Source organism: Molothrus aeneus, chromosome 14 (assembly GCF_037042795.1).
Source record: "Molothrus aeneus isolate 106 chromosome 14, BPBGC_Maene_1.0, whole genome shotgun sequence".
Classification (NCBI taxonomy): Eukaryota; Metazoa; Chordata; class Aves; order Passeriformes; family Icteridae; genus Molothrus; species Molothrus aeneus.
Genome location: NC_089659.1, coordinates 18066659 through 18084381, shown reverse-complemented (window position 1 = coordinate 18084381; position 17723 = coordinate 18066659). Strand labels below are relative to the sequence as shown.

Sequence of the window (17723 nt, the reverse complement as noted above, 5' to 3'; positions counted from 1 at the left end):
TGTCCCTAGATAAGCTGCATTCCCTTTGAACTTCTTTTGAACTTTCTTTGAGGTTTTGTTCCTTAGATATTTTTATATTTGTGGACAGAAGCACAATACCTATAAGGATACCATTAATGTCTTTGACAAAGTAAGAACATAACTTTAATCCATTTTCTACCTCATTAGAATAGTTTAAATTACACTTTTGGAAACTAAAATTAGGGCATAGCCTGGTGAAAAGCCAAGGATATGACAGTGCCTGAAATGCAGTTTTATATTGACCATTCAACAGTCACAAAAAGTCGTTTATGATCCAATTGCACCACATTTCATCTGTTTCAAGTGTAACTTATTAACACCAAATTTGTTCAATTAGATTGCACCGGTGAGATCACTGGAAAGACACAAAGGAATCTTCTGTGTGATTTCCAGGCACCATTTCCTCATTTCAGATGTGCAGACAATCATTAACTAAAGAACCAGTCTGCCTTTATTTTGTGTATATATATAATACAAGGCGGTAATTTTAATGAAATCAATTTTCTGAAAAAATACTTTGGAACCAGTTTCAAAGTATTCAGCTTTATCAAGTTAATGCTGCTGAACACACACTTGTTCCTTGGCATTCAGTGGACATTTATTACCCAAAATGGTTCCACTTGAATCATGTGGCAACCAGCTTTGAAGAGCCACTGAAGACCATTTACTGGTAAAGAGAAGGTCAAGAGAAATAACACTTCAACTGTTGAGCAACAGTTTCAACATAGCCACAGTATTACTAAAGTATTTCAAATGTGCTTAGGGAAGTTTCTCCAAATAGAAATCATGATTAATCTTCTTCAACTGAAGCCACAAATTAAGATCTTTAGGAATAGTCACTCAATTTTCTGCCATCCAATGCTTCATATCCTTATAAGAATGTTATTTTGTCCACAACATTGAGTAAAGTAGCATGCAGCGTGGAGTTACCATTGCAAATTAAGATGCTACAAAGACCTTACCACATCATCTGCCAAAGTTTTTATTTGAATATTCTATTAAAAAAAACAAAAAACAACACACACAAATCAAAGAAAAAAAGACAGCGTTACCTACTGCTTCAGAATAAAGGAGTCTATTTCATGTAATTGAACATTAAAAAGCATTTGAAATTTCACTAAGTGTTCTAAAAACCTGCAGGCAAATGGACACAGAATGCCCATTTTTTTTCTGTGAAAAAGCAAGCCTGCATCCCATTGCACCCTATGCAAGCCTATCCCATTGCATCCTCCGGGTATGGAATCGATGCCCCTGAAGCCTCAGAGCTGCAGCAGCCCCAGTGCTGCCCAAAGGAGCAGCCAGGGCTCCCAGCAGGGTTTCCAAAACAAACACAGACAGTGCAGGGCCGGCCGTGCATCAGCAGCACCGCGGGGCTGTGAGCTCAGGGCTCTGCACTGCCCGCACCTCCTGCAGCCTCCTGCCAGCTGCTGCTGGCCACTGAGTCACCGGCCTGGAGAGGAACTGGCTCAAGTCACTCAAGTGATGATGCACAAACCTCCCTCCCTCCCTCCTCACTTCTTCCTAAGCAGGAAAATCCTGCTGACAACCATCACCAGCGTTACGTTCTTATTCATGGCCAAAAACCTGCACATATTGCACACCAATATCAACAGGCATTATCGAGGAAGCATTTGGTTCAGGAACTTTGCTCCTTTCATGACTGCTTTTTGACACAAGGCAGTCATGAAAGGAGCTCAGGTCTAGACCTCATGGGGGGACAGAATTTGAGAAGCATTCAGAAATCCGTGGGACAGTGGAGAGGACAAACCTCAGCTCACAGGTCAGTCCTCACTCATTCCCTCCCAGCAGGATCATGTAGCCAATCAAAAGTACAAAAGCAAGAAACTCTTGATGGTTGAGATATAAAGACAATGTAATAACTGATGGGAATAAAGAAAATAAAGAAACAAATAAAAAAGCCATCATTTGGCATCAGCAGGGCAATGCATACCCAGCTTCTGAGCACCTGATGATTTGGAAAAACTGCTCCTCCCCACCCTGCAGCCCTGCCTTGACTGCTCAGCATGATGTAAAACGTTTTGGAATGTCTTTGGTCACTGTGGATGAGCTGTCCCAGCTGTGTCCCCACCTCCAGGCCACCCCCCCTGCTCCTGGAGGGAGCTCACAAGAAGCAGAAATCCTGGAGACTGGGAAGGGCTGTTCAGCAAAAGCTGCAGCACTGGGGGGGTTCTTTCTGTCTGTGCTGTTCTGGTCCCAAACCTAGGACACAGCACCAGATGGGCTGTTCTGAACCAGCTCCACCTGAGCCTGACAGACATCTGCACATCCAGGTGTTGACAGCAGCCTTTCATCTCAAGGCCCTTCCTTACACCTCTCCTGTATTCCCCTCACCTGGGCTTAGTATGGAATTTATCATCTTGAAAGCAAAACTAAGATGTCCACTTACCACTCTGGTAAATAAACCTTTCAATTGAGACTGGAGAGAAAAACGAAGTAAAGCCTGAGCCTGTTTTTAATAGAGACAGCCAGGCAAGCAAGAAGTTCTGAAACTCCATATACATTTTAGGAGCTACTTGTACGAGAACATTTTTTCCCCTTCTCATTGAAGTACTGTCAATCTCTGCCAGAAGCTGGAACAGGATCATCTACCCCATCTCTACACTTACATTGCATTTGTCACTCAAACTGCTCTGGGCAAAGTACAGAATACTAAAACAAGATAGCACGCTGCATTTCTTCAGGCCCTGCAAGCACTCTTCCCAGATTCCCTTCTGGTGCACAGCTCCTCTGCTGCCAGCAGCCACTCGAGATAAGCAGCACATCTAACAGGTAGCAGAGACACTGCAAGGAGCTGCAGGCAAAGTCAAGGCACTTCTGTAGCCACAGATCCTCACACCATTTTGACAATCTCTTGTGCTAACAAAGAAATGGCACTTCCAGGCTGATTTCAGAACATAACCCAAAAGTAGTTTAGCTCTCTAGAAGGAAATTTAAGATATTGTAGATTCTGTAGTCCTCTAGCATTATTCTTTCTGCCATCTATGAGACAGCCAGAGCAACACAAGACAGAAAGATCTGTACCTTCCTGGCTTGTTAAAGACACTGAGTCCCTGTTTGCAGGAGCAGCCCAAGGGAAAAGGCTTCACAAAAACCTCTGGGGAAACATTTGCAGATAAAGGATACCAAATTAACCTTTATATCTAAAATACATATACAATTTAAGACAGCTGCAGATCATCTCCCTCCCCTAGTTATAATGTCAACACAAACCACAGAATTTCTTCAGCATCTATACCAGAGAACTATTTCCTACTGACTTAGTTCTGGACTTAGAAGATTTAAGTGATAGAGCTTCTCCCTTTCAAACACAGCCTTTCCAGTCCATCAACAGTTAATATCATTTTCTAGTCACTCTTCCCAGTCTTAGTCTACTCTGTGCATCTGGCTACTTTTATAAGCACAGACAGATGATGACAGTAAATCACACAAAAATAACAGCATATACTAATGCACCTGCACCAGACAATTCTTTATCTCAAAAGGTTTCAGCCAAGCTAATATTCAGAGTAATTGAAATCTTGCACATGAAAACAGTAGAAAGATATTTGTGGATCACTACATTTCCTGATGCAAAAATCACTGCCTCCTCATGCAAACAATGCAGGCTACAACAGCAACAATGTCACACTCACAGAACTCAATTACTTGAGGTGATTGCATCAACTTTTAATACAAAACTCACAGCAAGTCTACTTGTTTATACCTTTTCCTAACTTGTGCTTTAATAAAACCTTCCAAATCACTTCAGCTGGCCGTGAGTTGTACACTGAGGTACATTTACATGGATTGATTATATTTAAGTATTACTTTCCCATGTGCTTAATTGTTATGCTCAGGAGTCTCACTCTCACCACAAAAATCCAATCAGCAGTAACTCCCAGATCACCACGTGCAGAATGAACAATGATCAGCTGGGGAACTTCTAAACCTTTCAGCAATTTTCCCTCCACTGCCCAGGCAAACTGTGGCTCTCTGGAACACCCATTCCTGCAGCTCCCACTGCTCCCAGCAAAGCTCATTTTCTAGGGGTAGCAACCAGAAACTTGACCTTCTCTCAACTTTCATGGGGTTTTTTGTTGTTTTCTTGGGGTTTTTTAACTGTGCTGATACTGCTGTTTTCTAAAGTTTACCTCGACTTCAACACCTGCAAAAGCCATGGTAAAGCTCCACTCAAGGACAGGAGCTTTTTAATTTGCATACAAGCAGGAAAGGAATAACTTCCCATATGAGCACCTGAACCCAGGGAGTTGAAAGGGACAAACCCCAACCTGGTTAATATTTGAAGTACAAAAAGTTGTCTGCATCTTGAATCTTAGTCACAAAATAGAACTCACTCCTACAACCTCTGTTCTTCAGTTCAGAGGATGAATAATATTCCCATTAGACAATTTAACCATCTGTTAACATATTCAGTTTTGGAATTCAATCTGAAAAGGCACCTAGGAAATGGTGAAAAGATATCCAAGCTATAAAGGCTGACGTGCAGAAACCAGGACTACACACTCATTTAGGCCTTTCAAGATCTTTATTCATGATGAAGTATACCTGACATTTTGTGAATTATATTTTTACTAATTTTATTACTAGTGTTTGCTTTAGCATAATATTTTTCACGCTTTGAGGAGCATTCACCACGCTTTCAGAAAAACCTTGAAATGACTGTTGTAATCCATCTGCTTTCTCCAAAACACTTGAATTGAGCAATACCAATGGTTTTGTTACTATTGTTGTACATTTACATTTGGGCTATATGACACCATATGGAAAAAATCTTGTTTGTCTTGCAGCTGCTTGCTTCACAAACCCCTTGAATGTGCATTATTCAACGTTTTAAATTAAGGCTCAACCTAGAGCTGAGCATGGAGGGAAGCACGGGCTGCCAAAACGCAGATGGACAACTGCTGGCATCCCTGAGTCAGGGCAGGATGGCACCACCTCCCCAAGGGAAGCTGCCAGCTTTGCCCAGTTTCTCCAGTTTCTCCCCAGGAAAATGACCATCCACAAATGAGCAATGCTCCAGAAATAAGTTTGATAATTCCTCGTGCTAAATAAAGCCTGAGGGTGAGCCAGGCTGGTAAATCATTAACAGCAGAGGGCAGCAATCCTTAATCACCTGCTGGGAGATGCCTCAGCACTGCTCCCACACAGAAGGGGAGGGAACAGATGCCAGAGGATGGAGATCATATCAGACACTCCCCTCACAAATGCCAAGGGCTGAGTTTTGTAAAGAAGCAAATTAATTCAGAAATTGAAACAAAAAAATAAAATCACCGTAAACAAACAGTCAATTACATCAGCTCTGTAACTGAAGATACAAAAGGAGTTGAGGAAGACACCTGACCTAACTTTTTTTTAATATATATATATATAATTTGGAGCTCAAACTGCCATCACTGTTTTGAAAAGCTTGTTTCAGACAATGGTTTCTTGCTGCTCATTGATAAGTAAGATTTAAAATCCAGAAGAACATTATAAGCTTTTTAGCAAAAGCTGCAGTTCCACGTCAGTCTAAGCCAACAAAATTGCTGGGTGTGAGACACAGGGCAAGGGTGGCAGCAGGACACTCCAATCAGGTTAGGCTGATCTGAGAAACATCTGCCAGTGCACAGGCAAATGAAGGCAGTCCTGGCATTTTCCAGAGCCACAGCTGGAATCCAACCACTTCTCATGAAGCCTCCAGAGCAGCTGAATCAGACAAGGGTCCACAGCCCTGCTGCACAAGTGCAGAGCTCCCCAGGCCACAGCCAGCAGCTGGGTCCTGCTCTGCTCCCTGCATGACAGGACTGCTTGGGCACCCAGGAAAAGTGCAGGGGCAGCATGCTTTTCACTAGAGACAGCATCATTCTCATGACAACAACACAGGCTCTCCTCAGAATGCTCCACAGCTTCTACATTCCTCACTTCAAACTAGCAACAGAGTTTGCTGTGAAACTCCTGCAGATTAGACTGTGGAAAGAGCCAAGTTGCTTTCCTGCAAAGGAGAACCACAGTCAGCACTGGATCTCTGCTTGCTTTTCAAAAATGTGGTTCACTTGAGCTTGGAGTTTTTAGCAAACTTGGCTTTTGCTTTTTTGGTATATTATGATGGTGGAAGTGCTTTTGAAATATTCTAGAACAGTTAAACTGGAAAAACAATGTCAAAACAGTTCCTGACATAGTAAGTGCAGACTGTATCTCAATTTTATGCTGAGATACAAGCAGTGGGATCGAGCTCTTTGCTCTCACCCCAGGGGGAGCGCACAGCAGTTTTTCTGGCAGCAATACTTGATGTGCACTGAATTGCTGCTCCCCTTTGGCCCCTGCTCTGGCCCTCCTGGGGGCAGGTGCCCACTGAGACCCTCTGGGCAGCTGCTGGGACTGAGTGGGAGCTGTTCACAGCCCTGAGTGGCTCAGTGCAGGGCAGTGAGAGCAGGCCTCCTTTTATCCTCCTCACTCTCTCAAGAGATGCCTTTTCATCATGACAAGAGTCACCTTTGCTCTGACTGAACTGCAATCCTGGTTTTTACCCTTTTAAGCACAATCACACACCTTGAACCTGAAATTATTCTTTTGTTGTAACCTAAGTATTTTCTCTCAAGAGGAACAACTTGACTTGACAGAGTTGGTTTGAAATTATCTTAAAAATTGAAGCAGAAACTACCTTGAGAAATTTCTTCACTCTAATTCTTAGACACTTTTTTTTCATTTCAGCTTACTTGCTTCCTCTATGACAGTGTAGACAGGACAGCCCAATGGCCCTGCAAGGGAGAGGCTCAGCTTCCCTAAACTTTTCTTACTGTTCTATGCAGAGATGGATTTGGTAAGATTTTTCACTGCATGCTGGTGGTTGTGTAGAACATTTCTTGCTCTTGTGGGCACAGTAAACACTGAAATAAGTGTCAGACTCCATTTGGATTTTCCCACGAAACCATTTGAGAAGTTAAACTGGCAGAATGCATCTGTTGGGAGAGGACTGACACTGAAAGCAGAACACCCACAGCAAGCTGCAGGAGCTTCTCTGGATACTGGGCAGTTCCTGGAGAATGGAATAGATTGCCTTTGATAGGCTTTGAGAAAGTGGGAACATGTGTATCTGCTTTGTTTGGGTTGTTTTGTAAGTAGTAAGAAACTCCAACCAACCAAACCACAGCCCACAAACAAGCTGGCAGCAGAAGGGGTGCAGCGAGCCAAAGGAGCTGGAATTCCTTGGGAAGAACATTCATTTGGTGTGTACTCAGCAGACTTGGAGCATGGTCACAGGGATCATGTCAACAACTTCTTAGAATAACATTGTCTGTCTTCCAAGACAGACCTACAAGTAAAGAGCAAGTACTTAATCAGAGCAGTATTTGATCTCTGCATTACAATAAGCTGGTGCTAAAGCCACTTTTTTCTCCCTTAATAATAAACGCTGTGATACTAAAACTTGGAAAAATGAGTAGTGCTGCTGCCATAGCAGGGAACTCTGGCTTTTCCTCACAGAACTGAGATTCAAGGTTAAACAATTTCCACAGGCATGGACCACAATACACCTCAACAGGCCAAGAATATTGGGTTGAACAATGCACAGCTCCTGTGTCACACTCCAGGTCTTCCTGTTCTCTTCCCTATTCTTTCCTGTTTGCAACAGCATCCTCAGAAGATGATTTGTCCTTTGGGGAAGTAGGACATGAAGCACCACGTGAACAGAGAGCAATTACATTGTACTTCATAATGAGGAATCCCATGGTATCACTTGACTTCAGTGATACCATGACAATTAGAGAAACTTGTCATAGATTATGGAGAATGGAGATTATGGAGAATCTGTTATTTTCTGTTAAAGGACATAAACCATTTCATTTTGTTTTTTTTTGCTTATCTTAAGTGTTCAATGTGCTTTGGCTCTTCCTGAACACTTACATGAATCTTATAAAGGTTTTTCATGAAACAATTCTTTTGAAATATCAAATATTAACTGATGGGAATACTGCTTATCTTAGAAGGCATTCAGGAATTAGTCTGAATCAGAGAACACTATAAACTAACCTTAATGGATTTAGGAAGCCTGTCCTATCCACCCAAGCTTTGTCTGAAGTTCAAATATGAATGCATATTAAAAATTCAAATTGCCTTTCTGGTTTTCAGGCAGAAGCTTCCCCAAACCCTTCTGCTGCACTCTTCCCCTTTCTAGTTTGGGAACACCTCCACCAAGCTACAATAAACGGGAGGATGAAAACCAAACTCAGTGCTGTGAATTTGTTACTGTGCAATTCCCTTCAGTGGGCACAAACCAGATAAAGTCAGAGTGCAGCTCCCAGGAGGGGCAGGGCCAGCCTGCAGGGTGGCAGTGGGCTCAGCTCCTGTGGCAGCTGTGGAACTGGGCCATCCTTGAGGCTGGCACAAAAATTCAAACATCCATGGCACCAGTGCATATTCTCAGCCTGGTGTGCTGTTATCTGCTTCCTTTATGGAAATTCCTCCCTGTTCTAATACAACTGGGACACACAACCACTCCAACTCTTAATAACTGTCAAGTTCTCATCTACTCCTGTACTCACACAATTACAAATGCAAACATCCAGCTCAGCTCCATTATGAAACCAAAGTACTTCAGAAGTTGCTCAAATTTAATAGACAAAAATAATTCACAGCAAGAGAAAGAACATGAAGAACCAAAATGCAGACAAGGAAGCAGAAAACTTTCTACTGCACAAGAATTAACAGCTTGTATTCTGTTATTAGGGGCTAGAATCTAATGAATCTCATGTTGGCTTTGTATTTGCTCCTGACAAAGCTACACTCATTAAAAACACTGAACCACAGGCACCCTTAAAGGCCATTATAAAACCATCATTAGCTCCTACCATATTAAGAAGGAGTAATGAAGTGCAGAACTAACATTTCTCATGACCAAGTACTTCTTTTGGCTTGTTCCAGCATCCCTGAGCCCAAACTGCATTTATACAGAGCCACCTGTGAACACATAACCAACTAATTGTGACAAAAAGGTCACAAAAAGGGGACATTGAAGGTCTGAGGTTATTTCCTCTCACCTTCATGCCTGCACACATAGCATGGAGCAGTTTGTTCATGTGACTCCAGCCAGGACAAAGTTATTAATGTTTGACCAGCTAATCCCTGAGCCAAGAACCAGGCTGTGTCCCTCAAAGCAACCTGCACCCACCAATCCTGCAATTCCCTCAGCCTTTGGAACCTAAAACTTCCTGGCAGAAGAGCAACAGTCCTGCAGCACCAGGGGATGGGATTCTACAGCACTATCCCCCAAATATTTTAATTTTTTTATTTAGACACTTGCTCTAAACTGCAAGGTAGCAACACTCAAAGGTCCACAGTCCTCAAGCAAGTCCTTCTGTATTTATTCCGACTCAAAGGGACAAACTAAATGTGTCAACGGGGTCTTGTTATAAAAAGAAAAGTTCATATTTCCACTATAAGTAGGGCAGCAGTAAGTGTGTTAATATACATTTACACACACACAAAAATCACTAAGGAACACAAGGCAGTTCCTTTTCCAATGACATTGTTTTCAATCAGTCACTTTTACACTTACATTTTTCAGCCTTGGAAACAAGTTTAAACTGTTGCAAACTGAAAAGATTCCTAGTAACACTATGCAAAGCACACGAGCGGGCAGCAGACACATCAGGCATTCACCATATCCATCCTTTTCCCCAATACCCTCCTGTCTCCAAGGGTTTTCCCTGAGGATCACTCAGAGGAAGGGAGCCTGACAAGGAACACCACAAGCACCACCTCGACAGGGCCCTTCCCTCGGTCTCCCCAGGGTTTGCTGTTGGCACGGGAGGAGCCTGTATCCATTAGAAACTCCTCAGAACAATCCTGCCTTACACAACACACAAGGTGTGGTGGCATTACACTCTGCCCTGCACCTTCAGGCCAAATATCACCACACCCAGGTGAACCAAAAACCTTCAGGAGCTGGAGCAAACCATAAAATCCCCATGTGTGGCTTGTTCCGGAATTTTCAAGGTATTTCTCCATTTCTATAAATCAGAAGAGTCCATGATTCAGATCGTGATGTACATCACAATATCATTCCACTGCCACAGCAGATCCTTCTCAGATCTGTGCTGCTATCACACCATGTACAGGTGGTCAGGAGAGGAGGGCAGAAAAGCAGCCACAATTCCATGGAACTGGTGGATGAACTTTAGACAAATTCATCCAACAGGAGGAGTTATCATGTGCCATAATTCCAGTGCCATAATTCCAAATAAACAGAGAAGAGCAAATAGTACAGGAGTGGTTCTGACAGGTTCATTTTGTGACCTTGTCTGTCCCACTGCCACACAAAACTGATGTCAGCAGAGCACCAAGGGCAGCAGGGAGAGAGCTGGAGCCACACTGCTCCCTAAAAAAGCCAATTCTTGACCTGGCACCCCTTCCTCCCATGCAATTTATTGTTACCAGGTAGAACAGACTTGCCTTGCAGGCTGTGTTAGAGCTGTCACACAACATCCCACCCATCTACCTGGGAGGAAGGCACAGGTGGGAATCCTTGGGCTGCTCACTACTCCAAGGCTGCAGCAAAAAGCCACCTCACTCACAAGATCTGAAGATCAGTTTGATACAAAACCAATATGCAAGTTTAAGACAAATTATATTTGTCTACCTGCAGCTTTATCAATTGCTACACACATACTAAAGAAGGTTTTTCAATTGTTTCAATCTCCCAAAATGATCTGCTCTACCACCATAGCTGATTTTAAGAAAAAACCCCTTATTTCCTCCTAAACAAAGTTACAGCATTATTGTTTTTTTTTTTTTTTTTGTAAGGAATAATGATATAAAAGCTTCAAGCAACTGCTAAAACTATTCATTTGAGTAATCTAACTTCTTGTGCTTCAAGGTTGAACAAGCAAACTGATGAAGAACAAACTGAAAGTGACAGTCACTCCAGCAGTAACTGACACTGCTTGTTGGACTCTGAATTTGGACAAGGATGAAAAGAACCAGAGGGATGTTATTAGCCATTACTGCTTTATTGTTTACTTCCAGAGAACTGCCAATGATGCAGAAAACATGAAGTCATCTTGTGGCCCACTCCACGGGGAGAGGCAGATCTTTTCCTTCTGCTGGGTCACCAGCAATCCCAGTTCTGGGGCAGCAGCACCAAAGTTGATCCTGGAACACCTGGACATGCAGCACCATGCTGCCTGCAGTCTCAGACAGCACCACCTCCATCTGCTGTGCACACTGCCAGCTCTCACAGCTGCCTTTCACCCAGCCTGGCTGGAATCTGCTCTGTTTGCAAAGCTTCCTGTAAGGTACAGAAGCGCTCTACAGTTTTGTCTCACAAGGAGGAGTTCAGGAAGTTTAATGACCACAGATAGGCTTATCACTGTCTCTATCACCTCACTCACACGGTGTCAACAGCAATTCCCATTAATTAACTCCAGCGTTTACCTAAACATCAGCACCGAGCCTGCCCTACCCTCCACGTCAGCAGCAGTGCCTGACCAGGACAGCTCCAAGCAACAGAAGTTCCAGAAGACATTAATTTTACTCTTCAGTAATGCTTGTACCTTTGATAACTTCTGTCCTGGTATAGGGCAAATTTGGGAGAAAAACTGTGTGCTTCTTCCCCAGTCTTTGCTCTCAGAACCGGCCTTAGAGGTGCACAATTATTTCTGGGTTAGACAGACCAACGGGGATATGAGCATCATGAAGTCACCCCAGGACAGCCTCACTTGCTGGAATATCCTGACTTTGAGCTAATAAAACCAAGACTCTTTTAGAAAACAAGCATTTTGGTTTACTTCTTCCTTAAGCATACACTTGAAACAAGAACTCTCTGCAGGCATGCACAGATCTCACTCAGACACTGTGATTTCAAATGTAAGACATTTGATTCGATTGCCAAAAATCCTTGCTCAACCTGACTCATAGTTCACGTATGCAGTGCACAGATATCTAAAGGAGTCATGCAAGAAGAACACTGCCTTTTTTTTTCCTTGGGTCCAGCAGCACACAGTCTGTCTGACAGGGATTGACAGGCACAATTTCAATCACTCCTGCACTGATATGGGTGGTGCAGCACAGCTGGGAAACCTCTCCCAAGCACACTCAGCTTACTTTTGTTTTAAAGTGACTTCATAAAAGCTTTTATCCCACTATTTGATGCCAGGTTATGGCACATTAGTCAGAATGTTGAGTTCCTAGCTTTGCTTAAAGCTCACATGGTTTAAAAGACTTCAGTGTTAAGCACAAACAATTTCTGCTTTTAAAACAATAAATGAGATCCTCCTTGGGTGAATCACCAAATCCACTTGCTCTCCAATTAAAGGAGCTCTCTCTTCCCCCTAACAATTTGTTTTTCAAGTTACACAACATCTTTCTCCTAATCTGATTTAAAAGGCCACATCACACTCAGAAGGCAGCCCCTTTCAGAAATGTGGTCTGTAGGAAGTGGAGAATCCTGCACTGAACAGCTCCCACACAGACCTGGAGGAACCTGGGGGTAAAGCAGTGAGTGTTAGCACGTCCTGGCCACCATGTGCTTCTGCTAATCCTGCAGAGACATGAGACATTAACTGGAATGAAAAACGCCACCAAAAACCACTGGTGACATTGATTTCTAGTTAGGCAGTGCTCTACCACTCCCAGAGCACCCCAAATCCTGTTACAGCACCTCTTTTCAAGTGCTGACTCACAGAACCACAGATGTTTGAAAGGATCTCACGCTTTTCTCAGGGCAGCCCAAAAAGCAGCATCACCCACCAAGCTCACATGCTAAAGACTCTACCCAGGTTCAGAACTTGAAAACCTCCAACAGCAGTGATCTCAGTGTCTCTGACCAACAAATCCTTCATCACCCTTCAAATCAGCTTCCCCTTTTAGTCTCTGCTCCAGCTCCTTTTCATGACCTCTGTCTCCCCCTTCTTCTGCCATCAACTTTTGTCAAAAGTCTGGCTTCGACTTCTCAAGCAAAAAGATGCTCAGCTTGGCAGGTCCTTGGTAAGCTCTGCCAAACCAGAGCTGCCACCCTCAAGCACTTCCTATTTCCGAGGTCCCTGACAGAATTATCAATTTCCCATGTGACTGAAGCGTGGAGGAGAGCAAAGAACATCTGAGTTAAGCATTAACCAACAGAGGAATCCCAGCAATCTCCCTGACAACCTTAATTTAGTATGTTTGCCCTAGCAGAACAGGCATGCTTTAAAACAAGCAAATTAGCACGTTGCCAAACCCATGAACTGCTCACTGCCACCTCCTGCCAGCCTCTTCTCAGGGCTGACGGGAGATCAGATGATTGTGTGCCAAAACCATCTCGATTTTTTCTGCCCATTTCACTGTAAACAAAAATGATGACAAAAATACCAGGCACTTGTTCCAACCTCTAGCCCTTATGTCAGGGAAAAAAAAAAAGAGGGGAAAAAAAACCCCAAAACACCAACCCAGAGCTCCCTCAGCAGCAGTTGAGTCCAGGTGCTGTTAACACTGACACCAAACTTCACTACTTTACTACTACTGGAACTAAATTACCATTGTGCAGCTCAGTCACATTCAACAAATTGCATGCAATCTGAACACCTCTCCCAACTACCTAAAGCAGAAAATAAATGAATTAGTAGTCCTGACACAGCTCACCCTCAATTATTTGTGTGTGTATACGGTCAATTGTCTTACAGGGAAATACCTGAAGCATTGTTTTCCTTCCCAGCACAGATTCTCTCCCAACAGCCCAGTCCTGCTTCCTGTCCATCAGGAAAGGTGCCATTGATCAGGCTGCAGCCCTAAAAAAGCCCCACCAACCAAAGCACTGCACTTCTGCAGGCAGAGCAGCACTGCACACCTTTGAGTTTCAGATGAAGAGAAGAACAGGGAAATCAAAACCTTCCACCTTTCTATTTTAGTTTCCCTTCCCTCAGGATAACGACTTCAGTTCCTAGCCCTCTGTCACCTAGAGCCATTTTTATCATAAAACTATCATTCCTCTGGACTTCTTCCCAAGGATTTGCCTAATTTCAGCTCCTGTGCCAGGAACCAGAAATAATTTCTCCTCTGTGTGTAGCTGCACAGCCTCTCCCAGCAAGCCCTTGCTCAGCACTCCCCTGGATGTGTGAAGGAAGTTTGGGAGGAGGCACACTCCTGCCAGCTCCTGGAATTACACCCAACACATGACAGGGACTGCAGGTTGATTCATCTCTGCAACTCCATCAATTGGAAGTTACGAAGATGAACCAAGCAAATCTCCACACCCAGCTGTGAGAAACTTTGGATATGAGCTCAGTGACAACTCAGGCAGCACAAACAGCGTGGTTTCCTTGCCACAGGTCCCAAACTCATCTTTATCTTGCACAAAGAAGAGAACAGGGATGAGGTGTAGGTAAGAGTGCTCTCCCCGTGCCTGGGAACGCTGCCAGCCCAGCAGAACCAACTCCTCATTGCAATCAAAGCCAGCAAAACTCTGTAGGATCACTCTCGTGTATAATGGATGAAGCCTTTCCCTGATTGCAGAATTGTTTATCTCTTACAAACCCACAGTAATAATTGGTAAATCTGGCTGTCCAGTCACTTCAACTCAATTTAAAGCACACCTGAATCCCAGCCCTTTTTCTCCCTCAAAAGTAAATCTCTGTTCATGTCCAGAGTGAAAAAAATCTGCTTTCTTATTCAACCCACTCACTCAATTCCATCATCAAAGGCCAGTCACTCACCCCAGGGCAAAACCATCTTTCAGAAGGCTCTGATTTGAGCAATAGATCCCTGCTCTGATCCAGGGTGCTGCTGGACTGCAATCATCCACCCCCTCAAGAAACAAATGCATACTGCTGTGAATGAAGCCAAATATTAACATAATGTTCTTTTTTTCCACTCAATGGAACAATGAAAGTTTATTCTAGCAATTCTAAAATAAGTGAATAGACCATGCAATGGAAATAGTCATCCTGCTCAATCCAATTTTGAGCTCATTTCACTTTGATTTTTCAAATTATGTGTTTCTATCAGAACAGAGTTCTCTTCTGCTAGAGCAAAATTCAAATTTATGTTCACAGCTACCAAGAGAAGCACTTCCCTGAGTGATTTTTGAATCAGTTCCCTGCAGGAATCTTCAGGCAGGGAAAGTATCTTGGATACTTGAGCAGGAAATAGTAGGGGTAGTATAAACACACCCAAAGGTGCTGTTTATACAAAGTTTATCCTATGCAAGGAAACACGAGTTTGTTTCCAATAACACCATGAAACAAAACAAGACACCACATGTGCTTATCTTTTGCCAAGATACACTTGGTCAATTTTAATACAAGTGAAGTTCAAGTCATTCATGCTTCTGACTGCCATCCTCTGAAACAATTACAGCTTTCAGTAACCTTTCTATCCCTCAATGTTATATATTTACCAACTTCCCCAAACGCTAACTTCATGTTCAGCAACAAAAAAAAAAAAAACCACCAAAACCAAAACAACCCCAAAAAAATCACAAAAACGAACAAAACAAGAAAAAGCCCCAAACAAACAACAAGAACCGAAACTGCAGTTGTCAGGCTGATTATCTAAAAGCTCTGTACTCACTGAAAGGAGCACATGGTGGGAGAACTTCAATACTGACTTAGTTGTACCAGGGTCGGGGAAAGCCCTTGCAACAGGTGAAATGAAGTTTGTAACTTTAGTACTCTCTCCGAGGAGAGGACTCAGGGAGTTGTGTCTGCTACATTGTTGCTTTTGGAAATACAGCAAGAACTGGGCTAAGCAGGGTAGGTTCGACACGTGCAGCTGACAATTGTAAACAGTCAAAGGTAAACACTGTCACATTGCAGCTTTTGCTACCGCAACAAGTATGAACTGCGCTACAACCCTGCGATGCTGCCTTGAACTCTACCTGGATTTCGATTTATCAGGTCTGTCAGTGAAAAAATCCAAGAGCACAGCCATTATAAGCAAACCGCAGTCCTAAACAGGATTTACGTTCCAAAAAGCCATAAGCCACCACCCAGTTTCTGAGATTGTTTTGCCATGAAGTGAGAGGTTCCATTGGCAAGCACGTGGTTCGCATGGCGATCACCGCGATGGTTCTGGATGCTTCAGCGGGGCCGGCCGCACCCGGCTCCGGCCGCGGAGCGGGGCAGGGCTTGCGGGAGCAGCGCTGCCGCTGTCCCCGTCCCCGTCCCCTCCCGAGCGTGGGAACTCCGCCGCCGCCCGCGCTCAGCGCCCACCCCGGCACCGCCCGGAGCCCCCACGGCCCCGAGCAGCGGCACCGCGGCCCGGCCCTTCTGGGCTCTGCCTCCCCCGACCCCGCACGGAACCCCGGAGCGCGGAGCCGCCAGTCCCCGGGAAGGCTCCCACGCCCAGCGTTCCCCGCAGGGAGCGGCGCGTCCGCGCCCCCTCCTCCGGCTGCAGCCGCCGCTCGAGCCGGGGCCGTTCCCCGCCCGCCTCCCGGCGCGCTCACCAGCTTGGGCTTGTTCCGGCTCTCCTCTTCCGCGGCGCGCCCGCCGCGCTTCGCGTTCATCCTGCCGGAGCTCAGCGGCTCCTCGCCGCCCGCGCCCGGAGCCGCGTGTCCGTCCATGGCTCCGCGGGGCTGCCCCCGCCGGGCCGAGCCGAGCCGAGTCGAGCCGAGCGCTCACGGCCGCACCGGCCCCATGGGCCCCCCGCGCCCGCTCCGCCCGGGGCGGCTCCGCTGCTCCCCCGGCCCCGCCGCGCACGCGCACGGCCCGCCCGAGCCACCGCGCCTGAGCGGGCGGCGCGCGCCTGCGCCCTGCGGCAGCGGGCAGCAAATGGCGGAGCCGTGAGGGGAGCTCGGAACGCCCCCGGAGCGGGGAAGGGCCCGGCCGCCGCCACCCGGCCCGGGGTTATGGCACGGGGCGCTGGGAGAGGCCGGCACTGCCCGTCCTGCCATGGGCGGGGCACTGGCGCTGGCACAGGTGTCGGCAATGCCCGTCCCACCTGGCCATGGGCACGCCCAGCGATCCTGGGGCAGCCACAGCTGCTCTGGGCAGCCCGTGCTAAGGCCGCCCCACGGGGAGGATTTCTATTAAGATTTCTTTCTAATATCCCGTGGAAACCTTCGCTCTTCCAGGCTGAACCCATTCCACTAGGTCCTGTCTCTACGTGCTCTTGTAAATTGCTTTGCCCAGGCTTGGGTGAAAGTTCCCGGTGGGCTCTGGAAGGCCGCTTAGAGCACCCCAAAGCTTCCTCTCTTCCACAGGCTGAGCAATATCTGAGTTATCTGGCCGTGCCCATGGATTACAACAATGGAAAACTGTTTAAACCATTTCTGTGGATTCCAGAATCCCTTCCGAGCCTCGCTGTTTCAACTGAAGGACTCTCAGGATACTCTGTATCGGCATGGACAGAGGAAAATCACGGCTCACATGTCTGGTTATTAAAGGCGTCATGTTGACAGATGTGTCACATCAATATCGTGGCTGTTTTTAAAAGAAAAATGCACACGTTGTGTTGGTATAGCTGAATCTATGCCTGCTAAATTATGTTGAGAAAGCAGTGATGAAAACCATCATGATCTGTTGTTTTGGTGGGACAAGGGAAATCCTTTGGAGTTCACATTCAGATAAAAATGTATCCATTGATTGCCCTCTAGGAGAGAGTCCCAAAAGACAAACAAAACAGAATAGTGAATTTCTGATCTGTGTCTAATACATACACAGTGATACAAACCTGAGATTCGGGGGGCTCTCCATTTCTTGTGGCTCTCTGAGGCTTACCTGAGTAATGGGGGA

The 17723-nt window shown here is 45.3% G+C and overlaps 1 protein-coding gene across 1 annotated transcript in view; it reads right to left on the bottom strand.

Annotated features, from left to right (window-relative positions):
• Positions 1-16563, bottom strand: part of DIAPH2 (diaphanous related formin 2) — a 173533-nt gene extending 156970 nt beyond the window's left edge. The window contains exon 1 of the mRNA XM_066559789.1: positions 16436-16563. Coding sequence (XP_066415886.1) covers positions 16436-16552 — 117 coding nt within the window. The 5' untranslated portion in view covers positions 16553-16563. The remainder of the gene's footprint in view (positions 1-16435) is intronic.
• Positions 16564-17723: the final 1160 nt, after the last annotated feature.